The sequence below is a fragment of the Brachyistius frenatus genome, unplaced genomic scaffold, assembly GCF_029030835.1.
Source record: "Brachyistius frenatus isolate BFR_SWC_R1_liver_20210118 unplaced genomic scaffold, ASM2903083v1 Contig_10, whole genome shotgun sequence".
Classification (NCBI taxonomy): Eukaryota; Metazoa; Chordata; class Actinopteri; family Embiotocidae; genus Brachyistius; species Brachyistius frenatus.
Genome location: NW_027210609.1, coordinates 6674597 through 6695776, shown reverse-complemented (window position 1 = coordinate 6695776; position 21180 = coordinate 6674597). Strand labels below are relative to the sequence as shown.

Sequence of the window (21180 nt, the reverse complement as noted above, 5' to 3'; positions counted from 1 at the left end):
ATGATAAATGACAAATAATGAACTCCCCCTGAGTGTAGTGATGTATCACTTGTGCAGCTCAAATTGTACATTCTTTATTGTTACTTTTAAGGTTGACACAAGTAGATTGTTTAAAAATCGCACATACACGTGAAAAAATACGGATCCACCACCAAAAAAAAACGTATGTTTACCAAATGGAAACACATGACTGCTTAAGACAGTGTCATAGCTAATCATCCACAGAAAGCATGTTCATTTTACAAGCTCAAAATACATTTTTACATTGTTGTTTTATGATACTAAAACATACAATTCAGTGCAAAATAAACTACTAACCCGAAATATATGATCTACTAAAGCAAGCCAATGGTTCCAGATTGTAGGCAAAGAAACCAAATTTACATTTAAGACATTTGACAGCATTAAAACCAGGAAAGCAAATTCAAATCATCTTTACCCTCACCTTTTGTTTCTACAAAGCAAACATAAAGTGACAGCATAAACGGATCTACATAATCAGAGTCAGAGTTCATGGATACGCAGCTGAAAAAAAAATCATCATCGGAGTGTTTATGTCCTGTGGATGTGCAGAAACCTCGCGGGGTCATGACTTTCAGAGGTTCGTTAAATTGTCACGTTAACCAACAACTTGAACCGACCTGTGTGCCGCCGTGGTGATGTCATTCACAAACGAGGACTTATTCATCCCTTGCTGCGGGACAAATAGTTATAAATTAGTGTTCCCACCTCATTAATTGCACTGAATTAACAGTAAGTAACACACTGACAAACTCACACGCTAGTCTGTGCTGTGCCAATGGAAAAATTCGACAATATACTCTGAGTTCAAATGTGTGCATACCCTCAATGGTGCTACGGTGCATCATGCGAACATGCTGCTGCAGGGTGTGCAAACAAAGTCCTGCAATTGATTCCTCAAACCTTAGCTGCTAGATTCCTCCGCCGTATCACTCGAGTGTCTCATTTGCTTTAACCGGCCATTCTCTGAGAACACTGTCTAGTCCTTCAACCTTTCTCCCTCGGTTTCTCACAAATACCTGAGAGGGGTGTGAACCCTTAAATCTAAGGGACACTGAGAGGACACACCCAAACCCTGACAGATCTTGGCATTCAGGGTTTAACCACAACTCACCTTTTTCAGCATGCTCTGTGTATCTTTGTCTGACCAGAGTTTGTACAGAAACAGGGCCGCGGCTTTGTTGGATTTGGGGAAATATCTAAGAATGAGGATAAATAATTGTTAAAAATCAGTTTGGATTTGTGTAAATCCAGCAGGCATGCAAAATATAATCTTCTTTTCCTCTCGAATACGTGCACACACAGGCATATTTTCTTTCAGCACACATAGGACCTTACTTGTTTTCGCTGAGATCGGTCAGCGATTTTATCAGGTTGTTGTTTAACAAGCTCTTGCCCATCTCAGGTTTCCTCACGAGCAGGCTGCTGGCAGCCTGGCAGGCCATGGCGAGGGTATCGTCCGACTCATTGCCTTTCTCGGTGCCTTCGCTGAGGAGGCTCAGCAGCTTTGGCAGGGCTTTACGACCTTCAATGACCAGACAAACGAAACCAACGGACTGTTTAACACAAGCAAATGTTTGTTTAGGAGAATGGTTGTCTAGGTAGGTATCTGACTTCAGTGAAAGTGAACAAAAAAGTTAAAAAAAAAAAAAAAAGTTTTGTGGATATAAAAAAAAAAGGGTTTTGTATTTTATGCAATCTCATTGTGTTTAATATCGAATGGTATTTATGTTTAAAAGAAACAGATGGCATTTTTTTAAATAAAGAGAAAATGCTGAAAAATGAACCTGTTTGTTAAACCAACACACTGTCGTTTTGTCGTCTTACCGATGGCAGTGTGCAGGTGTGTGTTCTTGGTCAAGTTTCCGACCAAAGCCACTGCGCCCCTCTGCAAGTTGACTTTGTCTGACGTTAAAAGGGGGCTGATAACCTGCAGGCCATTCAGCTTCTGCACAATAGTCTGGCTCATGACACTGGAGACCTGTGGATACACAAAACCAGATCAGTTCCTACCAACCTGGGACCGCCTAACGTACGAATATTTTCAAACAAGCTGAATCTGCAAGTCATAATTTGAAGTATTTTACTTAGTCACTGTGTCAGCGCTGTGTGACATGTTGTTTTCTTACAATGCCTTCATGTACGGTGAGATTCTGTAGCGCTCCGCAGCAGGCTTCCTGCGTTTCTTCTCGCTGGCTGGCGCTAAGCAACGACAGGTAACTCTGCAGCGTTTTGGAGTGGATCAACCAGCCCGCCCCGTTAGGTTGTGGGTCCTCCACGACGGGGAAGTCAAAGTGATGCTGGACGAGACAGAGAACAGATCATCCTCAGCATGTCTCTGGCCAGTGATCTCTGCGTATCCTCAGCCTTGTCCAGCACTACCTCACACGTTTGCATATTTGCACTTCAGCATACAGTTTGCCTCACACCTCTGACATATGCGTTTTAACGTGTGCAAATAAAAATTACACCGCAAAAAAAAATACACGCTTGAGCATTTTAGTGCTTTGTTTAAAATGTTTTTTTGTTTTTTTTTATATATATACATTTGATTCTCACAACTATGCCAACCTGCATCTAACATTTTATATCTAATATTATGCGCGTGTAACTTTTTTTTTTTTTTTTTTTCAAGTTCTGATTATACTTGAATCATTTGAAGTAATGCAGAATTACCCCATGCTATGACAACTTTTGCAGTGACATAAAATAAATCTGGATGATTTGTAAAACCTCTGTGTGACGATGCTAAATAAAAAAACATACTGCAAATTAAAGCCGATCTCGTGTACTTCATTTTGCAGGATGTGCTCTTTTAATGCTCAGCGACGTAGTGAGAAAGATTCAACACAAAGTCAGCGTTATAAATCTAACAGGCTTTCAGGATTCAGAGCACAAAGTGTCAGTCGATCAAAGTCTTTGAAAAACTGGATTGTAATGATGACTGCTGTAATCTTGCAATTATTGAGGATTTTATGTCTCGACAAACTGACAGGTGCCTGTAGGTGCTGTCTCCCTGTGTCTCTGGCGAGTACAGTATCTTAATTATAGGTATCCGTTGGTGATGGAAAGAAAATAAGAAGTTCCTAGTGTCTCATTTACAACGTCTTTTGCGGCATCTAATTTACGACGTCCACATGTCCTTATCTTGTGACCTACAACTGAACTTAGATCTAAAAGGAACGGGGGGGTGACTGTCAACTGCTTGTCACGCTGTATAGAAGCTGCCCTACGGAGGAGAGACGTTGAGCAATGCTGGGCATCCTTCTTTGAGCGTGCATGTATTTGCTCCTCCTTGCGAGACTAAATGTCCGATATGTTTGATTTTGAATCCAGCCTCCGAGTAATTTTTCTAACAGTTGGGGAAATATTTTGACACGTGTATTCGTCTCCGGTGACTTTATCTCACCTCTTGCTCCGGTGGTTTGCTCGGTGAACTGAAGCAGCCGACGGGGCTGGTCTTGTTCTCACTGTGGCTCCTGTTGACGGTCTTTGCCAAAGCTGTGATCCTGCTGAACAGAGCCGGCGCCTCGGCCTCCAGCTGGAACGTCAGGTTGTGCAGGACACACACACAGTTTTCTACGGACTGTTCCAACACAACAGGACACACGTAAGAGACACGTGTGTTCGTGCACACGAGGTCTGCACGACGTGATGTGGGTCCAAAAGCGGAGCGGCAGTCGTCAAAACTTCTAATGAGTACATTTTGTCGAGAGGTTTTCACTCGACCTAAAACAGAAACTAAGTACATCGAGATATGAAGCCAATAATTATATCACGATTTGGAATGCAAATTCAGTCCAAAGTGACAGGTGAACTAAAGTAAGGTCATTTAACTTCACATGACAAACTGTGCGGCACCGAAGCTGAAAGTCAGTAATAGAAACACATTATTGTACTTTTAAATTCAATTAGATAAATAGAGAAAACAAAGAAAAAAAGAACTGCCCCTCACACGAAAGTATGACATGCATATGAGAGCGACACTGAAAATGAGACTGAAAGCGGGACGGAGATCGAGAAACAGAGCTGTATCAACAGAAAACCTGCGGTACAATAAAGACAAATCTTTTTTTCCCTCGCTTACCTCATCATCTGGTTTTCCTGCTTCCAAGGAGTCTTTAACATAACTGACCAAAGAGTCGACCAAACCTCGACATTTTCTCATCGTCTGTCTGTTGCTTTGCTTTGCGCTGCTGAGGTTTCTGTTAACATAAGAGTCGTGTGTTCATGTTTTGATTTGATGTGTACATTACAGATTAAACACATTCGTGTTAGAGATATTGGTAGCAAACACATACAATCTACATTAAGACTGCCGTACAAACAGAAATATAAGGACAGTATGTGAATATTTAATTTAGTTTGAACTTTTACAAGTATTGTGAAAGGTTTAAATATTTATCAGACTGGACCAGTTATAAAAAAAAAAAGGCCTTTCAGCAAAGGGTTCATTAAGAAATCTTAGATTTCTTTACGGTTCATTACACCTTTATAAACAATTTTATTCTTGTGTAATCTGTGATATTAACAAAACAGCAGTCAAACAATTGCAGCTTTCTCAGAGCGATCCAGGAAGCGTTTGACATTTCAGCCATGTATTTGCTGATGTAGTAGATAAGATAAATGTTATCATGCCGCTTTCATCTGTGACGATGACTTTCGGTGATGTCATACATTCACAATTACAATATAAAAGATGAAAAGACCAATGAAGCAATCCTGACAAGATAAACTTCTCAATTGGAGCCGGCAGCCTCTTAAAGATTTCAAAATTCGGCGAGATAATCATGGTTTAAGGTGTGTAAGGCAGAAAGCCCTTATAAAAACGACCAATTAGATATTCAAGGGAAATCTGATTACAAGTGAAGACAATTCAACAGCACCTCCAATCATCCTGTAAAATTACCAAAAAGTCTAATAAACTTCTTAATAACACTTTTGACAGAAACATTTAGGACTGATTGTATTGCATCTGCCTTCACAATTCAAACAAACAAAGAAAATACATCTCTGTCACCGAAAAACTATTACATGAATGAAATGATATCTACATCTTAGTTTGATTTTTTTTCTTTTTCTTTTTTTGCTCACCGAAGACATCCTGTGGTGTGAAAGAAGACGTCAGGGTCTTGGCTGTTCGCGCTGGTCCGGTTAGGACCCGTCGTGTAAGGCAGGATGACGTGCTCCGTTAACACTGGCAGGGCACTCTTCAGCAGGTCGGGCTTCAGGTTGTCTGCAGAGGATAAATTCCACAAAAGCCCTGGAAAGAAAATGAACACAAGAGCCGCTCTGTCAGCGTGACAATCAAATAGTCATTAACTCCCTGTGCTAAAAAAAAAATACAAAATATAAAAGAATCTATGCTGGTTTGGTCTGACTTGCTTGGTTAGTTTGTGTGTGTGCGTGTGTGTGCGTGTGTGTGTGTGTGTGTGTGTGTGTGTGTGTGTGTGTCTGTACATATGGAGTTGAATATTACGGATCTATGACGGGTACCTGTCAGCTGTTTGTGCAGGTCCACGGAGTCCGTATCTCTGAGCAGAGCCACGGCCTCCGTGATGCCACCGCAGCGCTGTATCTCCTCTTTGTTACTGTCGCTTTTAAAGGTCAAATTTCGGAGGGCAGCCGCGGCCGTCTGGCTGACTCGCGGACCGGGGCTGCGTAGCAGACCCACCAGGGGAGAGATGCCTTTGAGCTTCAGCACCTGGGAGACACCGAAGGCTTCAGGATTAGTACAGGGAAAACGCAGAATGCAATCATTTAACACAAGTGAAATGACAGGGATTTATTTTTAGACCAGAATTACAAAATACTGCTCTCCTATGAAGCCTGGATTTGTCAATACAGATTACACATTATAGTACTAAACAATGCCTCAGTTTGAGAAATGGAGGATTAAAAATCATGACAGTGGCAACACCAACTGAGCCACAGACAGCTCAGACCCCCCCCCCCCAAAAAAAAAAACAACAACAACCCAGATTTACCGCATGTTAAAGTTAATTCTAAACATTTTCATGCCGTCAAACTTTTTTTTTTTTTTTTTTTTAACTCTTTGGGTCAGCATAGGTTCATCCTCTCAGCACCTGATTACCTCCTGTGCAGGAGTTGTTATAGTTAGGGACAGTGCGTGACTGTTATTCAGGTGCTGGATTCAAATTACCTACCAAAGTACGAGGGACTCGCGGGAAATCTCGCATTTCATTTCATTGATGTCGACCTCGCTGTTAAAAGTTCACTCTCCTCACGCTGTATCAGAGCTTCATCAAGTCCTGCTAATGCAAACATTTCCTAATCCTGCTGCTTCACATTAAAACAAATTCTCATTGAACAGCATAAAGTTTAGCTGTGCAGTAAACAGATAGGCCACTTTTCTTCTGTTGTATTTCTTAGCATCGTAGCTACGCAGTGTTAGCCTACTGTTACCAGAACCAAGCTCACTGCATGACTGTATGGGTCATTCAATCCTTCTGGATTTAGACCTCAGTTTAATTTTGAATCTACTGGAGCAGCCTTTAACCAATCAGCATCGACCACCGCATGGACCACCTGCAACTACATTTACTACATTTTCACTTCAACTTCATCACACTTAACCATTCACACTGGTTGCTGATTGGTCTGTGCTTCAGAGTGGTTGAGGTTTCCAGATTATAATCACAGCAAAGAAAACTGAAGCTGTGGGCGATAAGTGTGAGTGAGCCAGGATAACTTTCTGTGTCCTGTTTTCTTTAGAACATCACTTGCTGTCACCATGATAACCTCATGTGTACTCAAATGAACCAGAATTACAATCTTAACGAATACACATTTAATTGGTCTTGGAAATTGCGAGTATAATAACAAAGTAAAACCAGTTATTCTACAATAATACATAGCATGCGAGCCTCGGTTGGACTCCAGAATACTGTGAGAGTGCTGGTTAGTTTTAGAGTCTCTTTGGAGCACAAGTGATAAAACGGTGTGAGGTGACAGCCACGATCAGTGAGATCTAATCTGAGGAACAATATCTTTCGACATGAAAATTCTAAATCAGCACATACACTTGTGAAAGAAAATCTTAAGGGGAGTTTTGACGGACATGTGGTGAGTAGACAGTGACTTTCATGTTGCAGGGAAATACATGTAAAACATTTCCCCCACCTTTGTCAACTGCCATTTCTCACAATGTCCACACTGACCGGTTACAATAGAAGGACATTATAAGACAAGATAGACAGAATAAGAACCAGATAAACTACCTCTTCTTTAGCTTTTTCGTCAATGAAAGTGTTGTGCTGGATGTAAGAAGCGCCACAGTGCTGATACGTTTCATGCTCACTGGAAAGATACTCCACAGCCTCCTTCATAGTGATATCAGCTACTCCGTTTCCATTTAACCTGTTGCATAAATATGAAATGGTTTGTTATACTCGATGTGAGAACGCAAGCATAATTTAATCTTTCAATAAAAACATTGATTAGTAAAATAAAGAAAATCAAGCACGTCGGTCAAGGAAAACTGTATTTTCCAATTTACCCAGAATCCCCTTTGCTCTTGGGCGTTCTGTCGGCGACGATCAGCTTCGAGGCCGTCTTGGGCGTGTCAATTTGACTGTATATGAACTGGCTGTTTGTTTTGGTCGGACTTGTACCGTTTGCAGCGAACCGAGGTTGAGGTGGCGCAATGGTGCTGGTCAGAAACTGAGTGGTGGACCTTTGCTGCTTGTATGTGCGCTGTCTCTGCGAGGGCACAGACGGTTTCGGCACAGAGCTTTGCCAGTTCAGATTAGGCTCGCTGCGGCTGGTGTTGTTTTGACCCGCTGCCATGGAGTCGAGATGGGCGTAACCTTTCTCATACCGATAGGCAGAAGCTACTGTGTTCCTCTTCCCAGTAGATCCTTTGAAGCCGTTGACTGTTTGCCGGTTAGTGTTTTTCTCGAAGCTGATCTGCAGAGCCGGGGGACACATGTGTTTACAATGACAGAAAACACCATCTCGCGAAAACATCTGCAACCAAGTGAAGTGACTCCCAGCAAAAGCAAGATTAATTGTGAAAGATCAAATTTGGTGTGCAACCCCGCAGTGCAAGCGAAGCCTGGCAGCTTCTGTGGGAAAGGCTGTCAAAGAGGTTTTTGGTGAGAAGACAGAAAAACTCCGGAAAGATCTAAAACAGGTTTCGAGACACAAATGGGAGAAAAGTCAACTCGGGACAATACATTTTGAGGCCTCGTTTTCATTAGGACTGCCATGACATCAGGGGTGTTTCTTGTGCCTATTTCTGCAACAACATGCATCAAATAAAGGTTTCAGTTTGATTTTGTGAGAGTTACAAATCAATTCTCAGTACAGTACTTCCATCAGAATTGGGCCACAGGGTGAATTTGAGAAATACTAAGATCTGGAGTACAAAATTCCCACATGTAATCCGCGCCTAAGAAATGTTTAAAAGGCTGCCAAACGTTTTTTGTTTTTTTTATACAATTTTCAGACGACTTTTTAATTTTCACATCTTTTTTGTTTATTTCAGAATTGCAGTGTTTCGTGGATTATTTGTTTGACCAATTTGCTGGTCAAAAGAAAAATATTTTAAACTATTTTAGCAATCGAAAAATGACGTCATGCTTTTTTCAGACAAAAATGGCAAATATTTGCTGGTTCCACTTAGTCAAAACAACTACTTCTCTTTGTCATATACGAGAGAAATTATTTACATGAGTGCTTTAGACGGACAAAATTAGAAATCTGAAGAGAAAACTCTTCAATCATTTTCTACAAACTAATAACCACTAGTAAGACTACTACAACTTCTACTGCTACTATAAAAAATAAATAACGATAATAATGATGATTTTATTGAAGCCTTTAGCAAACATTTTTAAACTATCACAGTAAGTTTTCTTAAAAAAGAAGCTAAAATCAGCCTGATAAAAACACAATGTGCATAGTGCATATTTGAACACCCAAATTTCCGGAACAATCCTCACTCGGGTGTTGCCTTTTCTCAGAATCATTTGTGTTTTCTAAATGATGATACAGCGATGATGATGATACAACCACAGGAGTCACTCTTTCCAGTCATTGGCGTGATTAAGAAAAACAGATGAGATATATGATAACTCACACTTTTAGAGAAGCCATTCCCAAAGAGGACACTCCCATTAGATGTGCTCGAGTACGATTTCAAAGCATCTACGAACACGGAGTCGTTCAAAGGGCCTGAGGAGAAAGTTGAATATTATCAGCTCTGATTGTCATGTTCACTACACATCTGTTTTATAACCCCTGATTTATTGCTTTTGCCTGTGGAAAAAAAAAGAACAGACTTATTGCTTAGTTTCCTGGCAGCACACATGATCTGTGGTTTAGTTACATATTAACATAGTAGATATTCAACAGCAAGGTATTAAAGTCTGAAAAAACACTTCAGACTGGCACAGGCCCAAAAGGAAGAACAAGGATTCGTCAAAGTTTGTTTAGATCTTTACTCATTATTCCAGTAAAGGTCAAACTGCAGGTTTAATTTTACACATCAGCAAATTCTACTGACAATGTTGAATCAATAATGACTTGAAAACTGTATTTAAGTTGAACAAATCAGACTTGTGGAAATGGTGAACATCGAAATGAATAAATTACAGCTATAATTCTGATTTTACAAATGTTTCAGCTGTACATATACTTGTATGTAGATAGATATAGGCCAAGGATATGTATGAAATTTGCTTTCACTTGTATTTTAAGTGACACACCTCTTTTAATGGCTGCAAAATCAGCAACTGCTGTTTAAAATAACAATTACAACATATAATATTTGAGCGATCTTGGTCTCAACTTTTCTGTAGTCTTGTTTGCACCAATTAGGCTATAATTTAAAAAAAAAAAACTGCCCATGAAATTATTGACCCATAATATGAAGGTTTTGCGGTTTATTTTCAAACCATTTTTTTTTTATTTATTTTTTTTCAAAAGGCGTTTCAAATGTTTACCAAATTGACTTGTTTTAAGGGGACAAAAACTTTCTCGGTGTCCCCGAAAGTCCTCCGTATCCTGATCTGAATGTGCCCCGATGTGTGTTGCTGCTCTTACTTGTTGGGGATAAAGAAGTAGATCCGTTCCTGCTCCTGGACTGCCTGGACTTTGTCCTCCGGATAGTTTGGACTTGTTCCAGGACGCGCTGTTGTCCTGATCGGCACTGGCTCATAGACGGCATTGCCAGAGACGTGTCGTCCACATTCCCGATGGAAGTGGCCGATTTCAGGTGATCCAAACTCGTCATTTTTGCTGGGAAAAAAAAATCCAGACGGCTCAGCAACTTCAGAACTGTCGCCGAGAGTCGGTGATGTCTGAAGCCGTCGGAGCGCACCTTGCCCTGCCCTGCCCTCTCCAGCTCGATATGACCGCGCCTACAGGCTCATTATACATGAACTGCTACGTGCCTTTTGCTCTTCCTTCTTTTTCTTTTTTTTTTTTTATCTCCTCAGTGAACAAGTAAAGCACATAGACAAGAGAGCTTCAACCGGAAGTAGTCTAAGACTTGATTTAAGCAGCGGACTTGTATACTTGAATATTTACATTTCATGCCACTCAATCATATATGCAAATACATACTGAGGCTATACTAATTCAACTAAAATCATTTGTTTACTACTATTTTTCAGATCAAGCATTTTATCTAAAACCTGTGATGAGTTTATAAAAACATTGGATTATGTTGTTTTTTTTGGTTTTTTTTAAAGCTGGTTAGCTCCATTTTGACAAGTTATTAAAACATAACAATGTATAAATACTCCACTACAAGTGAAAGTCCTGCATTCAATATCCTGCTTCATTAAAACAAAAAGTGTTATTAGAAAAACGCACTTTAAGTAAAAAACAAAACAAAAAAAATACCAATGGTGTGACAGATATGATCATATCAGTGATAAGTATTGTTGAAACTGAATCGGTAGAGAAGTAACGCAAGTAAAAAAGTACACATGAAGTAGAAAATGAAATTGGGTGTAAAGTACTGTATAACTGAAATACTTAAACACACATACACTTGTAAATATTACTTGAGTACTAACTTAACTTTACCAACCTTTTAGATTGTATAATAAGGAAGGTCCATTTACATAATGAGTACACAAATTCTGCAAAAAAAAACAACAAAAAAGTTTAGGATGGTGCTCACTGGATGATATCCAATATACCATTAATTGACTTAAATACTAAAGGTGGTAAAGACTTTTACTAAATTAAAAACACAATAGCTGCTTACTAGATAGGAAAAACACTTACCAATAGCTACTTGCTACTAATATTTACTGAATTTGTCATGATGGGGGAGGCTACTGTTGCACAATGCAATTCACAGTATTTAGACTGGACTTCAGTCAGACTTCTGTCTATCCTTAAATACAAGTGACAATTCTTCATCACAAAGATTTCTTATTTCTTTATTAGCGATGACTTTTTTTTTTAAATCCTGCTGTTTAACTGTACATCTCAATAAGTATCGATCCAAATATCTGTTGTGAAAGGTTATTAACTCAGTTTAGGATATATATATATATAAAAAAAACAAAAACAGACTCAGCTTCAAGCTAAGTTGCATTGGGTCTATGATAGCCTACATACAGTGCATGTATTTATGATACTTTGAGGTCATGCCATGCAGTCTGAAATACCTTTTCTACTGACTTATCTTTGTCCTCGGGAGAAGAACTGAATGCAATGTTGTTGTTGTTGTTTTTTTAATGCTTAACTGGTGTGAAATATTTGCTCTGGCGAAAAAAGAAAAAAAACCGTGTACGCACCACACCCATGGGTGCTCATACCATCTTGGGTGTGTCTGCGGTCTTAAAAGATCTGGCGAATTTGGTAGTCACCTGTTCCCACACACTCTGTCACCATTCACTTTTAATTGCAGGTGTAAAGGCAGTTTAGTGACTGATTTGTTGAAAGACTTGTTTTTGATGAAAAAGTTTGCCTGTAACAGATGTACTTAGGTTGCTCTCTAGTGGGGAACGTGGGAACCTCACTGAACAGGATCTGCAGTTTCAATTATCAGACGCCATTGTGTGCTGACTCCTCACATTTATCCAGAGCCGCAGTAGTCTAGAAGCATAAAGTCTTTTTTATTATTATTGCTTTCATGAGCACGGCCATCACAATTTTCAGTTGGAATGAACATCAGGTTTCATCTGAAATTCTGTGGATATTAAGTAAATGAAGAACTATGCAGTGCTTCTCCTTCACCGAGGTGACGGTGAATTAAATGTTCAAATTTTGATTATTAGGCAAATGTTGAGTCACAGCATGATTTCACGGCAATATGAAGCGTTAAATATATCTCGGCACGCAAACTAAGGAAGTGGTTTATCTAGTTAATCAACTAAGTGCACTGCACACTAAAGATATATCACATTTTTTCAAAATTTTCTACATCACATGGTGCTTTGTAAAAGAGATTCACATGATTAAATTCGGTCAAAGTTAAGAGCAGAACATTTTCATTGTTTTCCCACTGTATGAGAGAGACGAGTGCAGATTGTCTTTAAGAAGAGAAGTGAGACATGCAGACAGAGTTTGTCCCTTTTCCAACAATATACTACACAGAAAAGTCTTAACTGGCTCATGAAGGATTCGTCGTCTTACAGTGCTACAGCAGAGAAAACAAAAAAAAGAGAACGTACTGACCAAAATGTAAACCATCAGCCTCTAGAGTGTCTGCGTCTTCAGCGCAGTGCCACGGGGCTACTTTCTGTAAGTATTTAAGCACATCAGTCAGCAAACACAGATTGAACCCACAAGCGACTGCATTGGATCCTTCGAATCATAAAAGGGAAACGTTCATTTAAAACAGAAACAACTGGTCCCAATGAAACTACTGCTGGGTGGAATGCAAGTCAGACCTGAGGCGCAAGAAATCACAAATGGTCACACTTATGACCTTTAAGCACAGAAGAATCTTACTGCGAGATAGGAAGCATATTTGAGTGCATAGAGTGAAATCTAGGGTTAATAAAAGCCTTCAGATGAATATTTATAAAACGTATAAAAAATGTCAAAGCGTGTGTCCTGCACTACTTTCAGAAAGGTCCTTCATTTAGAGTTCATTCTGCGGTACGAATCTAAATCTCAAGGGCAAGTAACACATTCAGAGGAGCACACGCCCTCAAATCTTGAAGCTGAATTCAAAGTATTCTCCTGTGAGCCCACTCTGCTGCAGCATTATTCCTCCGGGCCAAAGGCCCCGGGCTCCTGACCCTCTGGGGGCCTCCGCAGGGCCTTGTGAGGCTGAGCCACAGGGAAACCCCGCAGCTTCTCCTGCAGACTGCCGACGGCCAGCCTCATCTGGTCTTCAGCCCCCTGGAGAGATTTCAGCTCCATGGTATAAAAGATGTACAGCAGAGAGGTGGTCAGCAGGATGGCGAAGCACAGCGCAGCCAGCAGGTAGAAGGAGGTCCGGGGGAAAGGCTGCTCTGCTCCCAGAGCCAACCACGGCACCGCTGCGATGGCCAACTCCAGGAACAGCAGAGCCAACCCCATCACTCCGGTGCGCGCTGCCGTGTAGCGCATCCTCTCAGCGCAGTGCAGGCCCACTTTGACTTCTGTACGGGCCTCAGTCACAATGTCGATCAACTCAGCCAGCTTCCCTAGAGACACGAAGGAGAGAGGAGACGGACAACAAGTCAGAAATCTCCCATCATTTAAACCTGCAGTGTGGAACTTTTGTCAATTCCTTGTGGCAGTGAGAGTAATTAGAAAACCGTCATAGCTCCGTGGCCTGCTCCTGCTTTATGTTACAAATAACTCCGTCCACGAGCAGTAACGTCACATCCAGGTCTGCCCTCCGCGACGAGGGAAAGCTACACCGGTGGCTATCCGTGTTTGTTCTCGCCGTCAATCGCTTTCTTTTCCCCCCTTTAATACTTCATAACAACTCTGAACACAGAGGTTCATTTTTATTTTATTTTTTTTAATCAGGAGAATACACACCATTCTTCATTCACTGTTCTTGGACACTTAGTTTTGCTTTCGATGCTCCTCGCCACCTGTGGAACGAGCTTCCTGAATACCTGTGGTCTACAAAAACTCTGCTCATTTAAATCAGGGCTCGCGAGTTTAATCAAACACATTTGATTCACTGGAAAACCTCAGCAAATGTGTATCTTCTATCGCTCTATAAAGCACTCTAAACCATCTTGTTTTATATTGCCAAATCCCAATTTTAATTTCATCTTAATATCTTATTATTAACATATTTCTAAGTGCCTTTAAAGCACTTTGAATTACCTTGCATCTGAAGGGTGCTATATAAATAAATTTGCGTTGCTTATTAGTTTTCTTTGCTCCTACAGCCTTTCAGTCGCCATGGCAGCAACTGTTGCTCCATCCTGCCCTCTTTAATGTCAGCCTAAACAATCATTGCTGGGTGACGTAAAACACATCACTAGTCCGGGAATGTCTCATCAGACACCAGATTTAAAAAAAAATTCATATGCTGTAAAACACAGAGAGATTCACCTCATAGAGACCGTCTTAATCAGGATGGTGCAAACCTTTTTAGCAAAGGCTTTAATGTAATAGACGTAAAATCCTTCACTCCAGCTTTATTACACGTTTAAAGTTGGAGAGTGCAGCAGAAAAAGTCAAAGAGACGACAGTAATGCTGGTAATGCTCTGTGGAGCTACCTAAGCCCCGAATCGAATAGGATTAATATTACAACATAACATTAAATATTCACTCTTCTCCTTAATCTAACCCATTGTTCCGGACAGCATTTGTACCAGGATGAAATTACAAGACATGGTCTGGAATAGACAGAGACGTCCCGCAGGACTGGGCCTGACGGGAACAGGAGTACACGCTTGATGATGGCAAACGCAACGGCACATTTGAGGAGCTTTTGTTGGGTCTTGCTCTCCTGATGACTAACATTTTTGTCCATCATCCATTTATGCTCCCAAACAGCCCTATATGTTCGTGTTAATATATTCACACCTTTTAAATTACCCACATACTCTGATAGGGGTTAAAAGCAGTGACCATCACAGGTAATGTTAAAATAAATACTTTTTGTAGGTCTTTTAGTCATTAAACCAAAATGCTGGACAAATGAAAACTGCACGGACGAAGGCGGTAGACTGAAACAGAAGGGATCTCAAAGTATTATGATTCATCCTGAGGGGGACATGAGTGTCTGTACTCAATTTCGTGGCAATCCATAAATCAGGGGTTGCTGATATTTCAGTCTGGACCATTGGCAGACATTTTCATCTCTTAAACCACCGGGCCAGCGTGGCAAGTAAAAATACCTGCGGCAGAGTCGTGACTCTTTGCTTGTCTGCCACTTCCAGTCTCAGCTGGAATGTGAGGCCTCAGCCTCAGTTCAGCCGTGAGAGCCTCGTGGTCGGAGTACGGGAAAGGACGGTCTGGAAGGGAGCCTTTGGTGGTGGACATGGAATCACAATATATGTCGGTTTTGGAAGAACCCTGGGAGTAACAAGTGGGGAAACGGGCTTTAGGACAGCATTACAAAATCATCTGATGACTTCTGAACTCTTGCTGTCAACACAAAAGTGTCACGACAACGCCGTCACCCACCTGGAACAGGATGTAGTCGATCCGAATCCCCTTCTCAAACGGGACAAGCTCCTTTTTACTGATAAAAGGGTTGTCCGCTATTAGAGTCATGCCATCCTCACATCCCTGCAACACAAAATACTTGTTTTAATTTAGTTTACATCAAACAAGGAATTTCTTCTATTTTTAATACCTGGCTTATATTTTAAAAGTCTTGGCCATTATTTCTGTAAGTTACGATGACATTTTTTTTTTCTCTTCAGAACCCGAGATGTGAAGCCACAATGACAACTGCTGCATTTAGCTTGAGCAACTTCCTGGCATAATGTGTGCAAACTGAAATTGAGCATACAATCATTTTTAACGTGCCACGAATGATCATAACACCAGACTTTAGGGTATGAGCAAATAAACGTTGTATAAAATGGTGCTTAATTGCAGACGTAACGCCTGTTTGACTGCTTACATCGACGTCCCATCTGTGCGTCAATCACTGTCATCGTACCATACATTTCACCATGAAGCTGGTAAAATGTAAAAACGTATAGTGTCACTGACACAAAATATGGCTGAAACCCTAAGAATAAAACCCAGGTGTTTTCTGTGTACGACGGAGCATCATTGTCACTGCTTACGTCAAATTGAACCGTTTCTAAATAAGAGTCTCGCAGTCCAGTGTAAGACCTCAGCAGTCTGTTGCCGAGGTCCCGCGGGTGCATGTTGAGGTCGCCACCGAGAATGACCATGTCTGCTCCGGCAGAGGTGTGACTAACAGACGCAGAAAAACACATTCACCAATGGTGCGAGTTAACATCAAGAAGAAACTGTACCGCAATTATTACGTGTCGCCTGTTAAAAAAAAATACTGTCGGACAATGTCTTGTTGCTTTAAACGTTTCACCAGCTTTAAATGTCAACAGGTGCCGTACGCCAGAAAGAGAAATATGCAAACCTACACCATGTAAACAAATCATGCCTCGTGAGGTACGAGCACAATATAAAAGCGAAGCCACGCTACCGAACGAACTGCTGCAGCTCCCAGGCCTGAACCACTCTGTGAGGTAGGTAAGAGTCCTTCTCCCTGCAGTACTCTGCATGCAGCTGCAATCGACACACGGAGACAGCGTCACGCTGGTCAATGGCAGAATATGATGTGCAAGCAGGACTGAGAAGTGGTGTTATTAAAACCATACGTGAGTGACGTAGACGTTTGCGGTCAGGCTGCCGAGGTTTACGACGGCCATTCCAACTGCTTTACCTCCGAACCAGTCTCCATGGTGAACCTAAATATGGAGGAAAATATCAAACGTGAAGAAAGAGCTGGGGGGGGGGAATAAGCTGCAACGAGACGTTTCAGAAGAAGTCAATGCAGAAAAAAAAACAGTGTCGGTGAATCAGAACATGGGAAGATTTCCCTGTTAATCTATCTTTTGATGTTAGATTAATGCATTGTGACGCTTTCCAAATTCCAAAGCAAAAGAGGACATGCACGCTGAATGAATTAAGCTCAATTTGTTATTGGTGTTGAGCCACCCGTGTTTTCCTTAAAATTCCCATTTTGTGCTCCATCTGCTCCACCACGTTTCAGAGGAGAATGTTGTCATTTTGACGCCACTACTTATCTGACATCTGTAGTTATCAGTTCTTTTGAGTATTTTAAATTTGTTTTGAGTTTTATTTTCTCACAAAAAGTTACACAAAATTTGCACACTCAGGCATTTCAACTTGATGCAAGAATTTTCTAAAAGCTACTTTTTCATGTTTCAAAATAGAGATGCTCTGTTTAAACAGGTTGGAATATTTGTTACTCTTTTACTGCACTGAAAATTTTGATTTACTTCTACAAACATTAGTTTGCAGGTTAAACAATCCAACACTGTGTATGTGAAGGAATTTTCCTTCATCATGGGGACTACCTGTCTCGTGAATCTGGTCACTTTGTCTCAACAGGTTTACCTATCTCAGGAGGTCACTTTCTCCTCTTGAACTCTGTGTTGTCACAAGACGAGGTCTGTGACTGCTATAGCTGGAGACGGTCTGTTGTCCCGAGGTTAACCAAGTTTCAAGGATGAGACAGGTGCCTCTCCTTATCTGGAAATGCAGAACATTCTGGGGGACATTTTAACTGGACCTGGGAGGAACTCAGACATAGAAGGGCTCGACACCTTTACACTCGTCACTCCGTCTCTCCTCGACGGAGGTCTGTCAATACACATCACGGCGGTCTCCTTTATCTTCTTCAGTCGAACTCCACAACTTGATTTTAAATGTAAAACTTTGACTTATCAAGCAGAACTTTTGCTTCACGGCATAACTACGTTTATTAATGTTAAGATTCAGAAGACATCTATAGTGTCTCGAGCTCTCCAGACTTACCATGTAAGGATAACCATTCAGTGAGTAGCGATAAAGAAACGTGTCACGGATTTTGTGTTTGGAGAAAATGGCCAGTCCGCTGCCGATGACCCCGCTGCAGTATGAGAGCAAAAAGCAAAAGAAGCTGAATGGTTATTAATTAATGAGAAGACTCACAGCCCTGGTTTCGAAGGAGATAAACATTATGCTACTGTATTTACCAATCTGTTTTATATTTCTGTGAGCTGCAGAGGGGATTAGAAAGGTAGGACCTTTGATTAATCTCAGTCCTGTGCCTGGGTATGGAGGTCAGGAAGGAATTAAGTAGCAAAAGTTAATCCTTTAGGTAGCGCCTCGTCTTCAGTTAAACTCTGCAGACAAATCGGTGCCATGCAAGTACATTTCTCTGACAGCAGGTTACTTCAATGGCTTTTTGAAGATATGCCAATTTAGCCATGAATTTTAATCACAGACTGAAAGATGTTCAGAGTTAATTTAGTCAATTTAGAAATGATTTCACGGTAACCCTGTGAGGGAGGGGAACAGAAACATTACCTTTTGAAATAATGAGAGTGAGGATGACTACAGGCAAGTTTCTTCTTCAAGTAGAGAAAGTCCTTCTCACTCCACACCTAAAAGAAAACATTTATATGTCACTTAAAAAGTAGAATATCAGACATCTTTGCAGAACTATTATTGTTCCCATAAATATGGATGCAGATTTATGACATAAGGTTGTTTAATTCCAAATTATACCAAATTTAACTACGACTTTGAGAGACAGCTTCCACCAACCTCTTGCAGTAACACAATATCGTGGTCTTCGTTACACAACATTTCTCCAATCATTGCGTAGCGCTGAGGACAGTGTTTGCTTATATAGCGGATCCCCCTGTAAAAACAAACAGAAAAAGAGTGGACTGAGGTTTATTGAATACACTTTTTAAGACGGAAAAAAAAAAAAAGTTTGATGTTTCGTAAACCACAACCACTGACCAGCAGTTCAGAGAGAAGACCTTTACACCGACAGAGTCTGTGTTAGCCATCCTGGCAGATCAGGAGAAGTGATGACAGTTTAAGATCAGGAGTGTCAGATCGGGTGAGGTGACTGGGACAGATCCTATTTTATCAGGTAAAAATAAACGTGAAAACATAAAAATGTTAGATGCTGTTGTCTGAACTCCACTGTTATTAAAGTTAGCCGGCATGTCTGTGAACACAGAAATATCCTCTACATACACATAAACATTGTTGTAAAACAGGAGCAATTCATAGGAAACACAATTTGATCACATAGGCCAACTGGAAATGCACACTTCTGAATCCATAAAATGAAATTTCTTTAAAATGTAAGTAGAATAAGGGTGAAAGGACACAAAAATAAACATGACAAACTGCACAGTAAGCACCAAAAGTGCAAACCTAGCAGACTGCAGCCTGATATAGTTCCAGTTTTTTTACTTAATCATCTTTTTTTTTTAAATTCAGCACCACTCGTTTTTTAACAGCTAAATCTAAACACATTTAAACAGTTCATCTGAAATACTAAACTGTATACGAGTAGATATGAACGTGCAAGTTTGTTTTATGGTTGCGTAGGAGTACGGAGTTTGGGCAATGTGTAGTGTTTATAGTAGTTTTCAGTATTAACATCCATTTCTAAAGCTAAAGACGGGGAGGCTGCAGCTCAGTCGGTAGAGTGGGTTGCGCACTAATCAGTAGGTTGGTGGTTAGATCCCCAGCTCCTCCTGTCCGCATGCCTAAGTGTTCTTGAGCAAGACACTGAACCCTAAAATAAAAAATAAAAATAAAAATTGCTCGAGTCTGCGCGGTTGTTTTGTTGTGTGTGTTAAATAGTCTACGGTTTAAACTGAGCTGACCCAGGCAGGCCTCACTTTGTCATGCAGTAGACAAACTTTGCAGATTTTGGTTTTGTTTTGTTTTGTTTTTCTCCTGGGAGTGCAACAATACACCCAAACAGAGTGCTGACATAGCTCTGATCTGTCTGGAGAGGAAAAAGGGGAGAGGGAGGGGGGGGAAGGGAAAGCAGCAGTGGGGTGAAAAAAAAAATCAAAGGGTCAGAGGCAACAGGGCAGTAAAAGATGACAGCATACGTAAGATACACAACGCCCTACGTCAAGACTTAACGCGAACTTTAAAGGTGTGTGTAAAATGTCGTCAGTAACATAGTAACCAAATAGTAAATGCACATCAAGGACACGTAACAATGTACCTGCCTTTATAGAAACATGTGTCTGAATCTGAATTTGTTTGTCCCCCCTCCTCCTCCCTGAGTTCTTTACCGGTGGATATGTCCATGAAAGTGTCGGAGCGCAACGTCAGTATGGACTCGGCGTATTCAATTCAAATCGCTGGCAGGTAATTGTACCGGACCGGCGAGCTGCTAAACGACTCCAGCTTTTCTTTTTTTTTTTGTATCTTGTTCAGCTCGTCCTGCAGCCGTGAGAAGCTGGTTCCGGTTCCGATAACTTGCTATCCTGTAAATTGAACTCACCTCGCGAACCGCTTTGACGTCAGCTGAAGTTAACGGGAGCGTTGACGTGTGGATGTTGTTGCGTTTTGTCGTAATGCTGGTTTTGTCTTTGCAGACAAAACGCCAGCGAACTATTAATGCAACCCGAATTAATAATTGTCAAGAAAACACACAGTCGGTCGGTCCAACATCTCGGATGACGAACGCTGACTTAGTGGTAGTCGGACGTTTCCATTGCTGTGTGCTTCTTTCTTTTTTTCTTTCTTTCTTTCTTTTTTTCCTGCCGGCGGAAAGTCAGCTTGGTTAAAAAAAAATAAAAAATAATTGCGAGGATTTCCGGTTGCATTTTTTTTTTTTCCGCCAAAATAAAACCGGAGCTTCAGCTCGTACGTCAGCGACGTGGCAACTTGAATACACGTCTGCAGCCCATTTAATCGTAGTAAATTGTGAATACTTAATGGGGGGGAAAGTCTGTGTTACATGAGCTCCACGATAACTTGTGTCATGCAAAGTTTTACTTTGAAAACCTCGTTTCCGACTGGAGGCGGCCTCGCGCGCAATTCACTCTGGGAGGTGAAGTTTTTGCAAATCAAATTGTTAATACAGGAAGCGATGCAAGAAGTGCACACGTAATTAACTTGTGCTTAAGTAAAACAATGTGAAAACACTCTATTATAAACATTTAAAACCCTACTTAAGCAAAATTGTGTAAGTATCCCAATCACAATGTACATACTGATAATAAAAGTAAAGGGGG

The 21180-nt window shown here is 40.8% G+C and overlaps 2 protein-coding genes across 3 annotated transcripts; both read right to left on the bottom strand.

Annotated features, from left to right (window-relative positions):
• Positions 1-49: 49 nt before the first annotated feature.
• LOC138616658 (plakophilin-1-like) lies at positions 50-12760 on the bottom strand. The gene is made up of 15 exons (XM_069691121.1): positions 12681-12760; positions 11084-11135; positions 10090-10284; positions 9125-9219; positions 7541-7950; positions 7263-7401; positions 5518-5725; positions 5116-5284; positions 4109-4226; positions 3431-3607; positions 2151-2321; positions 1849-2002; positions 1360-1546; positions 1136-1220; positions 50-694 (listed from the first exon to the last, which is right to left on the bottom strand). The coding sequence occupies exons 3-15, from the start codon at positions 10277-10279 to the stop codon at positions 620-622; spliced, it is 2178 nt and encodes a 725-aa protein (XP_069547222.1). The 5' UTR covers positions 10280-10284; positions 11084-11135; positions 12681-12760; the 3' UTR covers positions 50-619.
• Positions 12761-13211: 451 nt separating this feature from the next.
• smpd2b (sphingomyelin phosphodiesterase 2b) lies at positions 13212-20682 on the bottom strand. 2 transcript variants are annotated; one of them, XM_069691115.1, is made up of 11 exons: positions 20445-20682; positions 18926-19049; positions 18725-18821; positions 18485-18561; positions 17951-18044; positions 16768-16857; positions 16593-16675; positions 16210-16342; positions 15596-15700; positions 15307-15484; positions 13212-13643 (listed from the first exon to the last, which is right to left on the bottom strand). In XM_069691115.1, exons 2-11 carry the CDS (start codon positions 18973-18975, stop codon positions 13219-13221), a joined length of 1332 nt encoding a protein of 443 aa, XP_069547216.1. In that variant the 5' UTR covers positions 18976-19049; positions 20445-20682; the 3' UTR covers positions 13212-13218. The 2 variants fall into 2 exon arrangements, with proteins under 2 accessions (XP_069547216.1, XP_069547217.1); XM_069691116.1 differs by lacking the exon at positions 20445-20682 and adding an exon at positions 20233-20423.
• Between the last annotated feature and the right edge of the window lie 498 nt (positions 20683-21180).

Coding starts and splice junctions, on each gene's coding strand:
- LOC138616658 (XM_069691121.1), bottom strand. CDS start 10,279: ATGACGAGTTTGGATCACCTGAAATCGGCCACTTCCATCGGGAATGTG. Junction 2,003..2,150: donor TCACCGTACATGAAGGCATT/GTAAGAAAACAA, acceptor GTGTATCCACAG/GTCTCCAGTGTCATGAGCCA. Junction 1,547..1,848: donor ACACCTGCACACTGCCATCG/GTAAGACGACAA, acceptor TGGTCATTGAAG/GTCGTAAAGCCCTGCCAAAG.
- smpd2b (XM_069691115.1), bottom strand. CDS start 18,975: ATGGCTAACACAGACTCTGTCGGTGTAAAGGTCTTCTCTCTGAACTGC. Junction 18,562..18,724: donor ATATTGTGTTACTGCAAGAG/GTTGGTGGAAGC, acceptor GTTTTCTTTTAG/GTGTGGAGTGAGAAGGACTT. Junction 16,676..16,767: donor CAAACGTCTACGTCACTCAC/GTATGGTTTTAA, acceptor TGTCGATTGCAG/CTGCATGCAGAGTACTGCAG.